At 50.7% G+C, this 17813-nt stretch overlaps 1 protein-coding gene across 6 annotated transcripts in view; it reads left to right on the forward strand.

The window, feature by feature from the left end:
- LOC105474530 (copine 5) overlaps positions 1 to 17813 on the forward strand; it is a 95635-nt gene that overhangs the window by 30051 nt on the left and 47771 nt on the right. For 2 of the 6 annotated variants that reach the window (XM_011729282.3, XM_071097125.1), the window contains exons 4-9: positions 6987 to 7090; positions 8537 to 8576; positions 8790 to 8866; positions 12354 to 12413; positions 14530 to 14580; positions 14880 to 14943. In XM_011729282.3, coding sequence (XP_011727584.1) covers positions 6987 to 7090; positions 8537 to 8576; positions 8790 to 8866; positions 12354 to 12413; positions 14530 to 14580; positions 14880 to 14943 — 396 coding nt within the window. Of the gene's footprint in view, positions 1 to 6986; positions 7091 to 8536; positions 8577 to 8789; positions 8867 to 12353; positions 12414 to 14529; positions 14581 to 14879; positions 14944 to 17813 lie in introns of those variants that run through there. The other 4 variants (XM_071097127.1, XM_011729283.3, XM_071097126.1 and 1 more) reach the window with 3 other exon arrangements.

The following is a 17813-nucleotide window of genomic DNA, read 5'->3' on the forward strand; positions in this document are numbered from 1 at the left end:
TCTTGCTCTGTCGCCCAGGCTGGAGTGCAGTGGCATGATCACGGCTTACTGCAGCCTCAGTCTCCTGGGCCCAATTGACCCTTCTGCCTCAGCCTCCCAAGTAGCTGGGACTACAGACGTGTGCTTCCATACCTGGCTAGTTTTCTTATTTTTTGTAGAGATGGGGTCTCACTGTGTTGCCCAGGTTGGTCTCGAACTCCTAGGTTCAAGCGATCCTCTTGCCTCCCAAAGTGCTGGCCCAACTTGTTAATATTTTTAAAAGGAAATTGCAGGAGAGTGGAGGACTATCTCTCTCCTCTCTCTCTCTGTCAATCTCTCTCTCTCTCTCTCCTCCCCCCTCCCCTCTCTCTCTCCTGTCTCTCTGTGTGTGGGGGCTGCAGGGAAAGGGATAGAGGTTGGGCAGGGTATTAGGTCAGGGACACTCACATTATCACCTGATCTATGGGTCCACCCAGACCCACAGGAAGTGTTAACAAGGGAGCTGGCACAGTAATCCCAGAAGTTCAGAGACTGCGCTAGGGAGTAGAGAAACTACAGGGAGGAAAACTGTCAGACCTAGTCCCAGCCTCCATTCACAGCATAAGCCTCTTACAGGTTAGTTAGCACCCAGGCTTGCATGGCGATGGGAGAAGGCAGTGCTGCTCTCTGAGAGGGAGGTAGAGGGCCTGCCTCGTGGGGTCTGTGGTCCTCGAGGGAAGCAGCCCCTCCTAGAACCATGGAGCTGAGGCTGGGCAGGAGTGGGAAGAAATACCCCAACCTCTGTCTCTTCCGTCTCCCATCTGCCAGTGCCTCCCACTGGCCAAACCCCACTGGAAGCCACAGGGTGAGGAAACAATAGTGATCCTGTTCAAAGGGAAGCAATCTCCTGGAGGATGAAGATGGGAGCTGGGGTGGGCAGCAGGCAGCAGCACGAGACTCTCAGCCTCCAAATCAGCCCAGGCCCGACTGCCAGCCCCAAGAGCTCCCTGCGGGCTGGGCGCCTATGTCTCGACAGAGGCTGGCCCCTCCTGGCCCCATAGTTGGATGTGGGGCAGGAAGACCTTGCTTGCCCCACCTGGGTTCTCAATCAGCCCTGCTCTGGGCTTCCCTCTGAGGGCGGTCTGGTGACACAGCTGCCTACCTGCCCCATACCTCCCAGCTCTCCTGTGTGGCAGAGTCCCAGGGAGTCACCTAATTTAGTCTCCAAAGAAGTTTCAAGTCTGCCCCCACTTTGAGGGTCTCGCTAGAACTGATGGTATGTAATTAATGCTGCTTCATTGATATTCATGGAGCTTAGTCATAGAGGTTTTAGGAGCATCTTTTGGGGCATGTCAGCTTTTTCCACTGAGTTTTGTTGCCAGGGAGAGAGCCTTTCAGAAGGCAAACTCCCTCATTTCCAGGCTTCCTTCTCATTTGTACTTTTTCTTTCCTTCTGCCCAGTAAGAGGCCATCCCAGCCCCGGGAGTCAGGGAGGTCCCCTGTCACCTCCCCTGTCACTCAACCTCCTGCCTAGTTTTCATCCCTCAACCTCCCCAGTGCACACTTGCCCGCCTTCCCTAACAATTCTCTAGGGCTCTCTGCATCACATCCTGCATGCAGATCTCTGGGTATCCTTCAGCCTTTTTCATCAGAATTCCTGTGCTTACCAGTGTTTGGTGGTCTGTGAGCAAAGTGAGGATCCCTCACTCCCAGTATCCTCAGAGCCCAAAGTGTGGACAGAGGGCTCAGAAAGGCTTGGAAGCATGGACAGGCACGCCCAGGGAGCTGGCAGAATGAACAGGGCTGGCTGCGCTCCGTATTACAGGTGGTGAGGGGTTAACCCCCCTGCTCCTTCCCTAAGCAGGATTTGCTGTACAGCAGTTAGATTGCATGCCTTCCTGTGGTTCCCAATGCTCAGGTGCTAATATCTCATCTCTCCAAGTCCCTTCTGGCTTGAAAACTCTATAAGTCTATGTAGAATGAAATACAGCCGCCAAATTGATTTTTTTTCAATGTCTCTTCAGTTGTGTTTCTGCCATCATTAATGGGGTGTACATTGGGCCTGACGGGACCTGGTGGCTTCTCAGATTTTAAAATCCAAGTTTTAGCATTTTTTTCCCCTTTGTTATTCATCCAAGTAATGAAGGCTATAAAACATCTCCAGTAAGTCCCCAGATTGTGGATTTGGCAGTTGTTTGTGATCTGCATGTCTTAACTACCTCTGAGGCTTAGTAATCTTTCACTGTCCAGCCTAGCTCGTGTGCCCCTTTCCTGCTCTAGGAGATATTGGGAGTGGGCCTGTTTCCGGGGGAACTCCATTTTCTTCTTAGGCAGAATCAATCTCTAGGGTATTCCCCTCTATTGAAGCTGCAAGTGCCATTTTAAAAGCAGCCTTGTCATCTTCCTTAATGGGTGTTTTCCTTGGAGCCTATGCTGGGGGTGGGGTGGGGTGGGGAGGGAAACTGCGTAAAGGATGCCTGCTCCTTCTGGGCTGGGGCTTATCTAAAATCCTGCTAGAGGGATGCTTTGAGGTTGTTGAAGGAGGAGGGCAAGTGTACTGAGAGGAAGGAAGGAAGTCCCTTCCTTAAAGGAGGATTTTCTCAAACCTGGGTGTTTACCTGGAATATTTTGCAGGAAAGCCATTAAGAGACATGTTCCTTTTGTCTGAAGGCAGGAGGTATTCATCAAGAAGAAGAGCAGGAGAGGAGAATGCAGGAACTCTTTTGGAACGGGGTTATGCATTGTAAGATTGTTACTGAATTTAGGGGGTGGGAAAGGAACCCAGTCTTATTCAATCTGATGTCCTCTCCATTGCTTGACACACACTGGGACTGGGATAAATGCTTGTGAAGTAAACCTCATCTTTATTTGATTTTCATAATGCTTGATGACTCCTCACAGTTAGATGCAGTAGAAATATAATGGGCTTTGGAGTTAGATATACCCGGGTTTAGGTCCCAGCTCTGCCTTGCTGTGTGATCTTGGGCAAGTTACTTAACTTCTCTGATTTTTAGTTTCCTCGTGTGTAAAATACCTCACAAGATTTTTGTGAGAATTGAATGAGATAACTTAATGATCCACTTAACCTGGTGAGCATTTAGTAGGGGCTCAGTAAGTGTTAGTTTCCTTCCCTCCTCCTGCTATATTCTCATTTGTTAGTGATTCTCAACTCCATCTGCACATTATGATCAGATGGATCACATTATGATCCCTTTTTTAAAGGAAACTTTAAAAAAGCAGTTGTTCAGGCCCCACCCACTGAGATCTGGATTTAATTGGTCTGTGGTGGGGCTTGAGCATGAGCTTTAAAAAGCACCTGTTAAAGCATATATTTTTTAAAAAGATAAAATCATGACTACCATACAAGTATAAAATTAGCATGACAAGTATTTATTATCAAAGCTTGTTAATTAATGAGGAAACCAGTAAGATGTTGCAACCAGTTCAAATAATTCAAACAACACACACATATAGATGATCAGGAATGCTGAAATGAATTTACACATAGATGCAAAATTGGTCAATATCCATATGGCACAAAATGTTTAAAACCGCTCCTCGTGCATTGTATGTATTCAATAAACAGCAGCTGTTATGATCTAAACTTGCGACTGTGTATTAAATGCTGTTAGGTCCTGGGCTGCAAAGATGAGGAGAACTTGGATTCTCCTGCTGCTTGAGAAGCTCACAACCTAGAGGGGTAGAAAGAGACTCAAAAAACTCAGTAGATCATTATCAGGCCACGCAGTAAGTGCAGCCTTAGAGATGCAGGAGGACAGTGGGCGCGCACAGGAGGGGTGGGGAGTTGGAAAACAGGATGGCCAGGGAGCTAAGGCTCCAAGCATTAGGAATTGGCACATGTGGGGCCCCTTAGGAGGCTGCCATGGTAGTCAAGGTGACAAGGTGAGAAAGTGATGAGGCCGGACCAAGGCCACAGCAGAGGAAGAGATTTAGCAGATGAGATTGATTGGAACATGAGATTGACTCGCCAAGGGAGTGAGGGACCACAAGATGCCAAATCTAGTGTTCCATGTTACCTGGAGTGGGAGCTTCCCTCTCTAGTGAGATGGAGTCTTTCTCTGTCACCCAGGCTGGAGTGCAGTGGTGTCATCTCAGCTCAGTGCAACCTCCACCTTACACTGGGTTTAAGTGATTCCCCTGCCTCAGCCTCCCAAATATCTGGCACTATAGGTGTGTGCCATCACGCCCGGCTCATTTTTGTGTGTGTGTGTTTTTAGTAGAGATGGAGTTTCACCATGTTGGCCAGGGTGGTCTCAAACTCCTGACCTCAAGTGATCCGCCCGCCTCAGCCTCCCAAAGTGCTGGGATTACAGGTGTGAGCCACCATGCCTAGCCCCTTTGGAAGTTTCTAACTTAATTCAGGGTAGAAGGGACACTCAGGGTAAGCCCCAGGTAACCCAGGGCCTCATCTACCACATGTGTGAGGGACCCATGTGCTGGTGTTTTCCTGGACTGCAGAGCCCCATCAAGGAAGACTGACACTCTGACACTCAGGATTATTAAAAAGAATTAACAGCCCATTTAAAATATTTTGCTTTGCACCTGCCTGTCTTACTGCTTTGAGACTCTGGTAAATATTGTAACGAACAGCACCCCTGCCTTCATGTAGCATACAATGTGGTGGGTTTTTCGTTCATTTGCTTTTGTTTTGGGAGACAGGGTCTCTCTCTATTGCCCATGCTGGAGTGCAGTGGTGTGATCATAGCTCACTACAGCGTCACCCTCCTGGGCTCCACCATCCCCTCACCTTAGCCTCCTGAGTAGCTGGGACCCCAAGTGCATGCTACTATGCCTAGCTAATGTTTTTCATTTTTTAATTGTGGGAAATAAAAGCACATAGCATAAAATTTTCCATCATAACCTTTTTTTTTTTTTTTTCTGTTTTTGAGATGGAGTCTCGCTCCGTTGCCAGGCTGGAGTGCAGTGGCATGATCTCGGCTCACTGCAACCTCCACCTCCTGGGTTCAAGCGATTCTGCTTCAGCCTCCCAAGCAGCTGGGTCTACAGGCATGCGCCAACACACCCAGCTAGTTTTTGTATTTTTAGTAGAGACGGGGTTTCACCATGTTGGCCAGGATGGTCTTGATCTCTTGACCTCGTGATCCGCCCGCCTCAGCCTCCCAAAATGCTGGGATTACAGGCATGAGCCACCGCGCCCAGCCACATCATAACCATTTTTAAGTGTACAGTTCAGTAGAGTTACAAATTTGCATTGTTGTGAAACAGGTCTCTAGAACGTTTTCATCTTGCAAAACTGAAACCCTTAACCCATTAAACAACTCCCCCTATACCCCTCCACCCTGCCCCGGTCACTGCCATTCTACTTTCTGTGTCAATGAATTTGGCCACTTTAGATACCTCCTGTAAGTGGACACATACATTATTTGTCCTACTGTGACTGGCTTATTTCACTAGCACAATCTCCTCAAGGTGCACCATGTTGTAGCACATGACAGGATTTCCTTCCTTTTTTAAGGCTGATTGATAGTCTATTGTAAATGCAGTGGTTTTGAACTTCACCTCTTAGCCCCCACCCCTTTTTTGAAACAAAAATTTTGCTCAAAATGTCTACTGTATTGAGCAGATACAAAAGAGAGCTGCTTTGATGGGATGGTTGGCCTGGACTCATGCCCACTCTGCCCTCCTCTAAGGCCTATGGAGCCTGCAGGAGACTTGGATCCCAGTGGACCACCACCTAGCCCAGTGGTTCTCAAAGTGGAGTCCCCAGACCCACAGCATCAGCATCACCTGAGGACTTCTAAAATGCAGATTCCCAGGCTCCATGCTAGACCTACTGAGTGACAGCTTCTGGAGTGAGGCCCTCCACAATCTGTATTTTACCAAGTTCTCTAGGTGATTCTGATGCCCAAAGATGGAGAGTGACTTGGCCTAAAGTCATTTGCGAAACTGATTGGGATTCAATTATTGACTGCCTATTATGTACAAAATTCTAGAATATCAGCTGCAAGGGCAACCAAGACAATTCAGTCCCTGAATTAGTTAGCTATTGCTGAGTAATAAATCACCTCAGAATTTGGTGGTTTAAACAGCAGGCAGGAATCTGAGTGCAGCTTTGATGTGTCCTCTGGCTCAGGGTCTGTCACAAGATCACAGTGAAGGTGTGGGCCGAGGCCTCAATCATCTCAAGGTTCAACTGGGCAAGATTTGCTTGCAAGCTCACCCAGTGGTTGTGGGCAGGATTTCAATTCTTACGGATGGGCAGATTGACAGCCGCTGTTCCTCACTGGTGTTAGCCTGGGGCCTCCTCCTTTCCTTGCCGCCCTCTTCATAAGGCAGCTCACAACATGGCAGCTGGTTTTATTAAGTGGGCAAGCAAGACAGAGCAAGAGAGGGTGCCCAGACGGAAGTCATAGTTGTTTATAACATAACCTTGGAGGAGACGTTCTATGACTTGTGCGATACTCTGTTCAGTACAAGTGTGTCACTAGGTCCAGCTCACATTCGAGAGGAGGTGATTATGCAAGGGCATGAATACCAAAAGGTGGGGATCTTTTAGGAGGTGGTCTCCTACGGTCCCTGCCTCTGCCCTTGTGTTTGCAACTGGGGAATCCAATAAGTACACACCTAATTGTGGAATCAATTCTCAGTCATGGAGTGGGCACCAGTCAGAGAAATAAAATTCTCTGGCTGGAGGAATCAGGAAGGCTTCCTGGAGGAGGTGGTATTTACATCAGGCCTTGAGGGAATGAGGATATGCCACTGGCAGAGACGGGGAGGCCAGGTGAAGGGAAGGGCCTGCTCAGGTATTAAGACCATCAGCTTGCATGGAGATGGGGAGAAGCCATGTGGGTTGGAGCCATACTGTACGTGGCTTCCACTGTCAGATGCAAGAACTCATGCTTTGATTGGGAGGGGATGGATGTCAGGAGCCTGGAGAGACAGGGCTTTCATAACTGCCAGAACCAGGACTAAGGGGCTCTGAGCCCAGTGCTCTCCCCGGCCCTACCAGCCCAGCCCTGAGGTTTACCCTCCAACTTCTCTTGCAGTTCGGGCGCACTGAAGTCATTGACAACACGCTCAATCCCGACTTCGTGCGCAAGTTCATTGTGGATTACTTTTTCGAGGAGAAGCAGAACCTCCGTTTTGATTTGTAAGTGGAAGATGGTGCTGAAGATGCAGCCAGGTGGGGAGGAAGATTGCTGGGAGGTAGGACCACAGGCCTGTGGTTGGGGGAGGTGGGAGGAGCTGAGATATTAGCGGGAGCCCAGGTTGGCCTGGGATAGAAGTGGCAATTAGCTGAAGTCTGCCTGCACCCTTACCAGGAGAGACAAATTTAACAGTTTGTCTCAGTTAAGTTGGGAATGGCATCAGGCAAGCTTCTTGGTGCCGGGGAATGTCCGCTGAGGAAAGATCCTGAAGGCAACTCTTGGCTGTGCCTCTGGGAGCCCTTTTCTCCCCTGGTAACCAGGAGGGAGCCACTGGCTGCTTCCTCTGTCTAAGCGTGTTCTGGGAGAGGGTCCCTGCAGCCTCCCCTCCTGCAGAGGTGGCCTGGCTGGTGGGGCTCAGGCATCCAGCAGCCACTGGAAGATGAGAGTGCCTTTCTCCTGACATTAAAGATCAGGGTGGGATTTCAGGCTTGGTAAACAGGCCGGGGAGTTTGTGATGTTGTTTTTATGGGGTATGGGATGGTTTGAAAAGTCTTTGCCCCACAGAAGAGTGGTCAGAGTGGGAAAGAAGGGGGTTTGGGACCTTAGGGAGCAAAGGAAAGAATGCAGTGGAAGGAAATAACTTTGGAGGGAATGATGGGAGGTATTGAGGCTGAGGAGAGTCAGCACAGCCCATTGTAGAGAAGTCACCTGGTGACATTTTGGAGAGGGCTGATAAGAGAGTGACCATCCCTCAGCAGGAGTCATCTGGGCCTGGCATGGCTGTTTGGCCACAGAGATGCCAGTGGGTGGGTGAGAGACACTGGGGGAAGGTGGCAGGTGAGGCTCCAGGTGAGCAGACCCCAGGTGAGGGGAGGAGGCCAGCTGCAGCATCACGCTGCCTGTAGACGGCTGAGGTGAAGGTGTTAATGCCTCCCTCCTTCTTGAGTGACCAGGCCTGTGGGCAAGCTCGGCAGGCCTGGGTAGGGTGAAGCCATAAGGGAAGGTCAGAAGCAAGGTATTAGCACCACGGGCAGCCAAGGCTTGGCTGCGAAGATCAAAGATGGGAAACTCTGTAAGTGAGGGGAATGAAAGGTAAGGTGGCTCAGCCACCTGTGAACCAGCCGGGTCAACAGAGCTCATTGATTTAATTTTTTCCATTTTTAATGAGGTGTAACATACACATAGTGAAGTGCGTAAATCTTAGCGCCTACTCCACGATGCATTTTTACATCCATTTCCACCCCTCTGACCATCACCCAGCTCAAGGACAGAACATGTCCAGCACCCAGAAGGCTCCCTTTCATGCCTTCCAACAATTACTCCTGGAAATATTCACTGCGTTGGGACCTGTTTTTGGGGGACAGGGGCCCTGACTCAACTTGAGAACCCAGGCAGGATTAGGCAGAACGTCCGCAGCTGCCTTCATCATTTCTCTGTGTTCCCTGCAGATACGACGTTGACTCTAAGAGTCCCGATTTATCCAAACACGTGAGTTCTGCCAGTGACTGCTCGGCAATTCCACGGTTTCTGAAATGCCATCCTTCGGGTGGGCCTGGGGCTTTGCTGGGACGGAATGTGTGTCTGAGGCTGCGCCCTGTCATTTGAGGGCTCTCACGCTTCCAGGAATTGTGCGATGGGGGAGGTGGGATAGCTGTGAGCAGAGTGGGTGACACTGGTCTCTTCTGTTCCCTGGACATGCAGGATTTCCTGGGCCAGGCCTTCTGCACCCTTGGAGAGATTGTGGGGTCCCCTGGGAGCCGCCTGGAGAAGCCCCTCACGTGAGTGTCTAGGTTGCTTTCCCGGTGGTGGGTCAACTTCCTGCCCATTCTGCTGGGAGCTGGCTCAGGGCGGGGGCAAAGCAGTCAGCTGGCTATGACTGGCATCTGCAGGTTGTTAGGAATAAAGAGACCCCATGCATCACTGCTGTCACGGGGCTTCTAATCCAGGTATTTCAGGGGAACCCAGGCTGGGTTATTAGAGCCCCATCTCCCGGGAAGGCTCAGGAGGGAATAGACTAGACACCATATAATCTATTCCCACCCTGACCCCTATCATAGTGTGGAAGAAGAAACTGAAGCCCAGAGAGGGGAAGTGACTTGCCCAAGGACACACAGCTAGAAAGAGGGACAGCTGGGATTTGAACCCAGGGCTCTACACACATAGCATATTCCTAAGACTGTTCACAGTTTATAGGCCAGAGCTGGCTACAGTGAGGCCCCTCCCATCCCATCCTGTCCCTGGCAGTCCCTGAACTTAATTTGCTTTTAGGGAAAAACTGTTGCTCTGAAGCAGGCTCTGGGATGAGGAATCCCAAGGCTTCTCATAGTGCAGCCTGAGAATGTCTTCAGGGACAGCCAGGGCTGGCCAGGTGGTAAGGGTGACCTCTCTTGTCCCTATTACTCAGGAAGTCCCAGGGGCAGGACCTGTGCCTGTATAAACAATTCTTACCTTTCCCCACACTGGGGAACACTGGTCACCATTTTTTGGTGTCCATGTTTCTCTGGACGGCCACCCTCACACTTTGCATTTAAATAAACTAATTTAACTGGATCCCGAGCCTTTTGAATATTTTAGGTTGACACTCATGGGCAGGGCCCAGGAAAGAGAGGGCAGACTGGGACGGGCATCCAGGCCACAGGGCAAAGAGCCCAGGAAAGGGAGATCATTAGCCCCCCGCTTGCTTCTGCCAAGTTCCCACTGGATGCTGTCCCCTCACCATGATCAATCATTGCAGTGTGAACCGGGCACGGTGGCTCACACCTGTAATCCCAGGGCTTTGGGAGGCCAAGGCAGGTGGATAGCCTGAGCTTAGGAGTTCGAGACCAGCCTGGCCAACATGGTGCAACCCTCTCTCTACTAAAAATACGGAAAAATTAGCTGGGCATGGTGGTGCACACCTGTAGTCCCAGCTACTCGGGAGGCTGAGGCACGAGAATCTCTTGAACCCAGGAGGTTGCAGTGAGCTGAGATTGCACTACTGTACTCTAGCCTGAGCAACAGAGCAAGACTCTGTCTCAAAATAATAATAATAATAACTGCAGTGTGTGTGTGTGTGGTCTCTCTTCCAGATCCTTGCCCGGGACCCCCAGTAACTCATGGTCCCAGGGCTCCTGGAAATGTTTCCTTGGCTCCCAAAAGGTCTCATCTCTGGGTTCCTAGAAAACAATGTAAATAGCTATCATTTATTGAGAACAGGGGGAAAACCCCTGTTTTGGGGGCCTCTGTAGCTTATAGAATTTGAGGGCCTCTTGAAAAAAAGGATACAAAATTCACATTCATATTTGGTAGGCCCCTCCCTCTTAGGACATATTTCTAACAGGTTTTATTCATGATTTCATATTCTTTCTCTAGGGACATCTGCCCCTGTGCCCACTTCAGTGTTAACATGTGCTAAGTGTAGCACACCCATTAGCATCTGCTCTTTCCAGCAGCACCCCCACCCATGACTTTACCTGGGTTGCCAGGTTGGAGATGCCCTACCAGGGAGGGTGTCTGTGCTTCCCAACTCCCAGCTACCTGGGTCCAAAACCACTAGTCATTTGGGTCTGTTTCCTGCCTGCTGTCACCTGGTCCACCGTTGATGACAGGGAACTCTTTCTGGGGGTGGGGGAGTATTGAGGGAGACTTCCTATGGAGATGGCTTTTGAAACTGAGCCTTAAAGGACATGCAAGATCTAAAATATAGAGGTTGGCGGGGCACAGTAGCTCACGCCTGTAATCCCAGCACTGTGGGAGGCCAAGGGGGGCGCAGATCACCTGAGGTTGGGAGTTCGAGACCAGCCTGACTAACATGGAGAAACTTCATCTCTACTAAAAAATACAAAAATTAGCCCGGTGTGGTGGTGCATGCCTGTAGTCCCAACTACTAGGGAAGCTGAGGCAGGAGAATCGCTTGAACCTAAGAGGCAGAGGTTGCAATGAGCTGAGATCATACCACTGCACTCTACCCTGGGTGACAGAATGAGACTCCCTCTCAAAAATAAAATAAAATAAAATAAGATAAAATAAGATAAAATAAAATAAAATACAGAGGTTGATGGCAATATTGGAGGAGGAGGTGGACCTTTTACCTCATCAAAGATTTTATGTGTCTTAGTGTAGTTGTCTTCCTGACTAAACCCTGTGAAAATCTCCTGTTTACTGGACATATATTTTGGGCCAGGCATGAGGGTCAGTATTTTGTTTGTGAAATCTGTGTTAGTTCACTGGGGCCGTTGTGGCAAATGCCACAAACTGAGTGGCTTAAAAAACGAAAATGAATTTTCTCACAATTCTGGAGGCTAGACATCAGAGATTAAGATGTCAACAGAGTTCACTTCTTGTGAGGATGGCTGTCTTCCTTCTCATCTCTGTGTCTTCACGTTGTCATCTCTCTGTGCACCTCTGTGTCCTAGTCACCTCTTCTTATGAGGACACCAGCCATTGGATTAGGACCCACTGCCATGACCTCATTTTACCTTAATTTCCTCCTTAAAGACCCTATCTCCAGGCCGGGCATGATGGCTCATGCCTGTAATCCCAGCACTTTGGGAGGCCAAGGTGGGCGGACCACCTGAGGTCAAGAGTTCAAGACCAGCCTGACCAACATGGTGAAACCTTGTCTCTACTAAAAATACAAAAATTAGCCCAGTGTAGTAGTGCGTGCCCGTGGTCCCAGCTACCCAGGAGAATCACTTGAACCCTGCAGGTGGAGGTTGCAGTGAGCCGAGATTGCGCCACTGCACTCTAGCCCAGGTGACAGAGCGATACTCTGTTTCAAATAAAACATAAAAAAATAAAAATAAAAAGAAAGACTCTATCTCCAAATATAGTCCCATTCTGAGGTCCTGGAGATAAAGATTTTAATACATGAATTTTGGGGGATACAGTTCAGCCCATGTCATGATCTCATGCGGAGGCTAGAAAGGGAGAACAGGGGTTCCCAAACTGCAGCAGGCACCAGTGTCACCACAGATTGCTGGGTTCCACCCCGCAGAGTTCCTGATCCCGCGGGTATGGGCTGGGCCTGGGAATTTACATTCCTATTAATAACGTTCCCAGGACACGCTGGTGCTGCTGGTCTGGGCATCCCACCTTGAGAACCACTGAGGGAGAGGAATTTGCCCAGAAGAAGGGCTCTGCTTGCTCTGGCCTGTGACTTTGATCCTGTTTTAATGACTTCCGGAGCAGTCGCTTGTCTCCAAGCATCTGGATGCCAAGTGTGCTGGCCTGTCTGGATGGGGGTACTCAGCTCATGGCATGCTCTCTCTTCCCCTCTCTCCACAGGATAGGTGCATTCAGCCTGAATTCCAGGACGGGCAAACCCATGCCAGCCGTGTCCAACGGGTAGGTCACCAGACATCTCTGGCCCTGGAGTCCTTAGACATTCAACCAGCTCTGCAAAGGGGGCCTCAGAGTCTGGGCCTCGTCCCTGCTCCCATCCCTGTGAATCTGGCCCTGATCCAGGGGACAGAGAGTCCTAGGTTCCTCCTTAGGCACCCAGGCTCTTTGGGCCCTGAACAGAAGCCCCGACTTGGCAGCGAGCCCCTCCCCCATCCAAACTAGAGCTTGGGCATCTCAAGCCCCGGTGGCTCCTGGGACTTCAGGGAGAGGGTGGGGCTTACAGGTGAGGGATGTTGTCTAGGAATAGCGGGACTGGGCACTCTCTGTTCCCTTCCTCTCTGCCTGGCCTGGTTTCTCTCGGCCCCCAATCCCCACCCTTCTCTCCCCCTCTTTCCTCCCCTCTCTTTATCCTTTCCCCCCTGTTCTCCTTCCTTGTTTTGGCTGCTGGATGTCCGCCTCCTCCTCACCACAGAGTAGATCCAGCTGAATCCCCACTTTTCACGTTTGCTCGTTTGCTAGCCAGCTGCGGTGGGCCAGCCTCACTCCACCACCCTGACCATCTGGTTTCGGCTGGCCTCATGCAAATGTGGCCAACGCAGAGCCTCCCCCTCCTTCCCTCCCCTTCTTTCCCGGTTGGGGAGTTCCCACCCTGGCTTCTTTCTCACGCCCACTCGCCCACTGGGGCTGGGGGTGGGGGAGTGCAGGGCAGGGAACCTCTGCCTGCAGGGGCCTCTGCAGAAGGGCATTTTATTGGGGTAAGCAGAGCTCCCCTGGCCTTCCCTGAAAGCTGTCAGGAATTGAGGTTGCAGCAGCTGGATATGCCACTGGGCCAGCTGCAGGTGGGGAGGGGGCCTCCAGGGGGCCTGGGATGCTCACCGCCCAGGGAGAGCGTGAATGCTAATTCACCGGGAGAGTAGAGAAGCAGCCACTGGGGAGGCAGCGGGAGGCAGACAGAGATACAGCAGCAGGGAGGGAGAGAGAGAAAGGAAGGCCAAGAAGGTGGGAGCAGGTTGGGGCTGGAGAGGAGGGAAAGAAGGATCGGAAATAGAAGAAGGACTCAGAGGCAAAGAGAGGAACAGATGGAGAAACATGGGGCGGAGGAGGCTGGCGTGGAGGATTCTATCTCCCTGGGCAAACAAATCATGTCTTTACTACCATGAAGGACCGGACCAGGGGGTGGGGAAGGGCTTTGAGGCACTCAGCTCAGCTGCTCAAGTCTAGAGGGACAAGCTGGCAGGCACTGTCCCCTGTCCGTGGCAGGGGATGCCCCAGATGTGGCCCCTGCTCTGCTCACCTGATTTGGAGAGATCTGGGCTGTCCTGTCAGCGCCCCAGGGCCGGCTTCCCTTCCTCCCCTGCCTCCTCTGTTTGAGAGCCTCTCCCTCCAAGAGCTGGTGCTGGGAAGAGCTCCATCAGTGGTTCTCAAAGTGTGTTCCACAGACAACATGCTGGTGGCCCTGTGGCTGGCCTGAGGTGTGAGGCTGGATTTTACCGGCATTGCACAATTGTGAAGCAAAGGGTGCGGGGAGGGGGATGCTGCTCACTGCGGACCTTCTCTGTGCCAGGCACTGTGTGGGTATATACAGTCACATTCATTATATAGGGGAGAAAACTGAGGCTCAGAGAGGTACAGGAATGAGCCCAAAGTCACAGAGCTGCTGGACAACCCGACATTTTCCTCTCCCTCCCAGTGGCCCCTCCCCCACCTCTGGCTTAGTCCCAAACATCGGAGTGGGCTGGGCTGGTGCCCAAAGCCCATCTAACCAGGGGGAGAGGTGGTTCAGGTCCCCTGGGTGGAGCCCCAGCTGAAGAACTGCCCTCCTGGAGGGATGTGCTGGGGTGGACCGACTTCATGGACCTTGACCTGGTTGCCCGTTTCACTGGGGAGCTGTACAGTCGGCTGGGATCTCTCACTCCCAGGGAGACCCCAGCCAAGGCACTCAAGGGGATGTAGCCATGGGACAGAGCCTGGGCAAGCTACCAGCGAGGGTCCACCAGCCCTCCTGCCTTCCTGCCTCCCACGACACATCAGAGTGGCTCAGAGCTGGACTGTCCTGGGACTCTGGGGGTCAGCTGGGTGTGAGGTGGGGTGGCTAGCCCATGAGGTCTTTTGCCCACAGAAGTGGTCTTTGGATGGAAAGTTTGAGAACCACTGGTCTGGAAGCCTCCGGGTGAGTCTGGATGCTTTTCCAATTCTAGGACTTTCACTGCAGGCACTACCCTTCCTGGTGGGCTCTCGGGGAGCAGGGGGTGGGGCAGCTCCAGGCTTGGGGACCCGGCCCCAGGAAGCAGTGCACTAGGCCACACTGCCACAAGGATTTCAGGAGACTCTGTCTTCTCAGGGGCTTTGGGGCAGATCTGCTGGATGGTAGCGGGAGGGGGAGGCTGGGCAGGGATTGATTGAGGGAGTATCAGGTTTATGGCTCTGTCTTTGTCTGGCTTTCCATTCTTTCATCTTCTCCTCTCCCAGTGGTGTCCCAGGAAAGAAATGTGGCACCATCATCCTGTCCGCTGAGGAGCTCAGCAACTGTAGGGTGAGTGGCAGAGGATTCCAGCACAGGACGTGGTTGGGGTGGGTGGTGACGGAGTGCAGGTTGGCCTCCCTGAGCCCCTGGAGGGAACCAAGGGTAGACAGGGCTCCTGATGCTGACCTGGCTGTCATAGAATTCTGCAACATCGGAGCTAGTGGGTGTTTTCCCTTTTTATAGCTGAGCAGACTGAGGCCCAGAGAGGAGAAGGAACCTCACCCACAGTCAGCAGCAGAGCCCAGCTGAGCTCCGTCCCCTGGCTCCCATGCCAGGGCTCCCTCCCCTCCCCATCACGGCCGCCACTCACGTGTCCTTGAGCCGAGACTGCCTTGGCACCAACATTGTGACAGCAAAGACCTTTTCAGTCTTGAAGGAAGCCTGGGTGCTTGACATTTAGCTGTCATTTTTCACTTTCATCTCTGGAGTAGGGTGACACCCCGCATGGGGCGGATGGAGAGTGTCTGTGCGCGTGCATATGTTGGGAAGAAGTCTGCAGTACCAGGCAGCCCTTGGTCTTGCTTTTTCTGTAGGACTGTTGGGGATCAGGAGATGGGGACAGCTGAGCACACCAAGAAGGGGCTCAGGGGACCTCATGATTAATAATAATGATAAAGTATCATAATGGTGATGGTCAGTATTTGTCAGGTAATAGCACTTTACATAAGTTATCACTGCTCTTGACAATCATGCTAAGAAGTAGGTACTAAAATGTTACTCCCATTCTATGGGTGGAGAAATTGAGGCTCAGAGAGGCAAAGTCACCGGTTCAAGGAAGACAAGCAGCAGAGCCACGATTCTAGTCCAGGTCAGCTTGATTCTAAGATCTGGGCTCAGCCCCGAAACCGCCGCTATCTTAGGTTACTAAGAGTGGCTATAAAAGTGGGAAAGTGGTGGAACTTGGAGAGAAGCGGAGGAGGCTGGGACAGACGCAGGGAGGGGCAGGGTGCAAGCATAAACAAAGCCTGGGCTACCCTGGGAACACAGCTTCCCACGGGGCTGGGAGGGATGACCAGGAGAAACAAGATTTTCCTACCTTCCTGGGAGGTCAGTGCTACGGATCAACTGTCGATCAATATTTACCCTACTAGAAATTTAAACAGAATTTTTAAAAATGTATGTATTAATTCCTTTAGAAATAACAATAGTTGAACCCATTATGGGTCAACATAAATAACATATATTTTGAGGCCGGACGCAGTGGCTCACGAGATTGCAATCTCCACCCGCTCACTGCAGCCTCTGCACTCCAGCCTGGGTGACAGAGCGAGACTCCGTCTCAAAAAATAAATAAATAAAATAACATATTTTGAAAAACAACAATAACTTACAATAATCATTTAATGAGAAGAGTGGCCGTGTTTTACATTTTTGCAAATCTCCTTAATGTCTGACTTAATGGAAGACATCCAGATTCTCATGGCTGCTTCTGTAGTCAGTCTATTGTGATATCCCTGTCGAATAACCTCTGGAAAACTCTTCATCGAAATTATTACGAAAATAGTGTTGACCCCACAGATCCCCCGGGGTTCCTGGTCCATACTTTGAGAGCTGCTGGTATAGAGATATAACAGTGTTAGAGAACATGAATTGAGTCATTATTTTGGGCCATACACTGTGCTAAGTGGTTTACATGTATTGACTTATCTAATGTATTATAATACATAATGTAGTATGTAGTATGATGTGTTGTAATATCTGATGAATTACGGTCCTCATTAATTTTCCTCACTTTTATAGATAAGGAAACCGAAGCACAGAGAGGTTAAGTGACCTGTCCAGGGTCACACAGCCACTGAGTAGAAGAGATTTGAAACTTGGCAGTTTGCTTGTAGAGCCAAGGTCTTTAACCACTGGGCTGTGGTGTTACAAACTCTGTTTCCAAGGACTTCCAGTGGAAGAATAAGACACGTGAACACAGAATCGATAGTACAGGGCAGTATAGAGATGACCAAAGAAATTCATATGCAACTGCTCACCCTGGTTGCTCTGCTTATCTGTTTATCTCAGTGGATCTGAAGGCACTTGGCAGCGGGAATGAACCCTACCCAATGTGTACACCCGGGGCAGGACTCGGGGTGCAGTAGGCGTTCCTGAGGACCCATCACGAATATGTGGCTGAATACTTAGAAAGCACAGACCTTGTGTTCAACACCGGGTCATGGACAAAACACACATGTCCGCTGAGGATCTGGATGCCAACTGGAGTTCAGACAAGGGAGAGAATTCAGTTGCCCTGTGGAAGAGAGCTGTTGCAGCTCCCAGAGCCTCCGTTCTCCACCTGCAGCTTGGCGCTGATAGGGTTAAAGGAGTTCATGAATGTGAGTGTGTCTAACAGATGCCTAGGAAAGGGTGCATCCAAATTCCTTGAACCTAAATTCAGTGTTTCCCCAAGCTTCTAGCCCAGCTGGTGACTTTCTTACTAGTTTGTAACCAAATAAAGTCACATACATGAAAGCGCTTTGGAAATTCTAACGCTCTAGACAATGCTGGTGGCCGTTACTGGTCTAGCATTCCAGGGGTTGGTAAGCAGTCTTAGGTTTAATACTTATCAGGTATTAAATCCTCCCTCTTCCTCCTTCTTTCCCAGTCCTCCCTACTCCTTCACCCGGGGATGGCAGCCGTTTTCTTGATTTAAGCTCTTCCAGCACAAGGGGTCTATGTCGGAGGCAGGGAGCGCCCTCCCTTCCTCCTGAGATTGTCAGCTCCTTTGCTTCCGGGGCATCTTTAGCTGAGTTCTGTCTCTCCCTAGAATCCTTGCAAGGAAAAGAGACTAATTCCCAGCATCTGGCTGAATTAAAATAATTACATCTGAACAGCTTTGCTTCGTCTTTCCAGCTCAGCATTCAGTGGGAGGATCAAAGGAAGAGGGTGGGGTC

This window comes from Macaca nemestrina, chromosome 5, assembly GCF_043159975.1.
Source record: "Macaca nemestrina isolate mMacNem1 chromosome 5, mMacNem.hap1, whole genome shotgun sequence".
In the NCBI taxonomy this organism is placed as follows: Eukaryota; Metazoa; Chordata; class Mammalia; order Primates; family Cercopithecidae; genus Macaca; species Macaca nemestrina.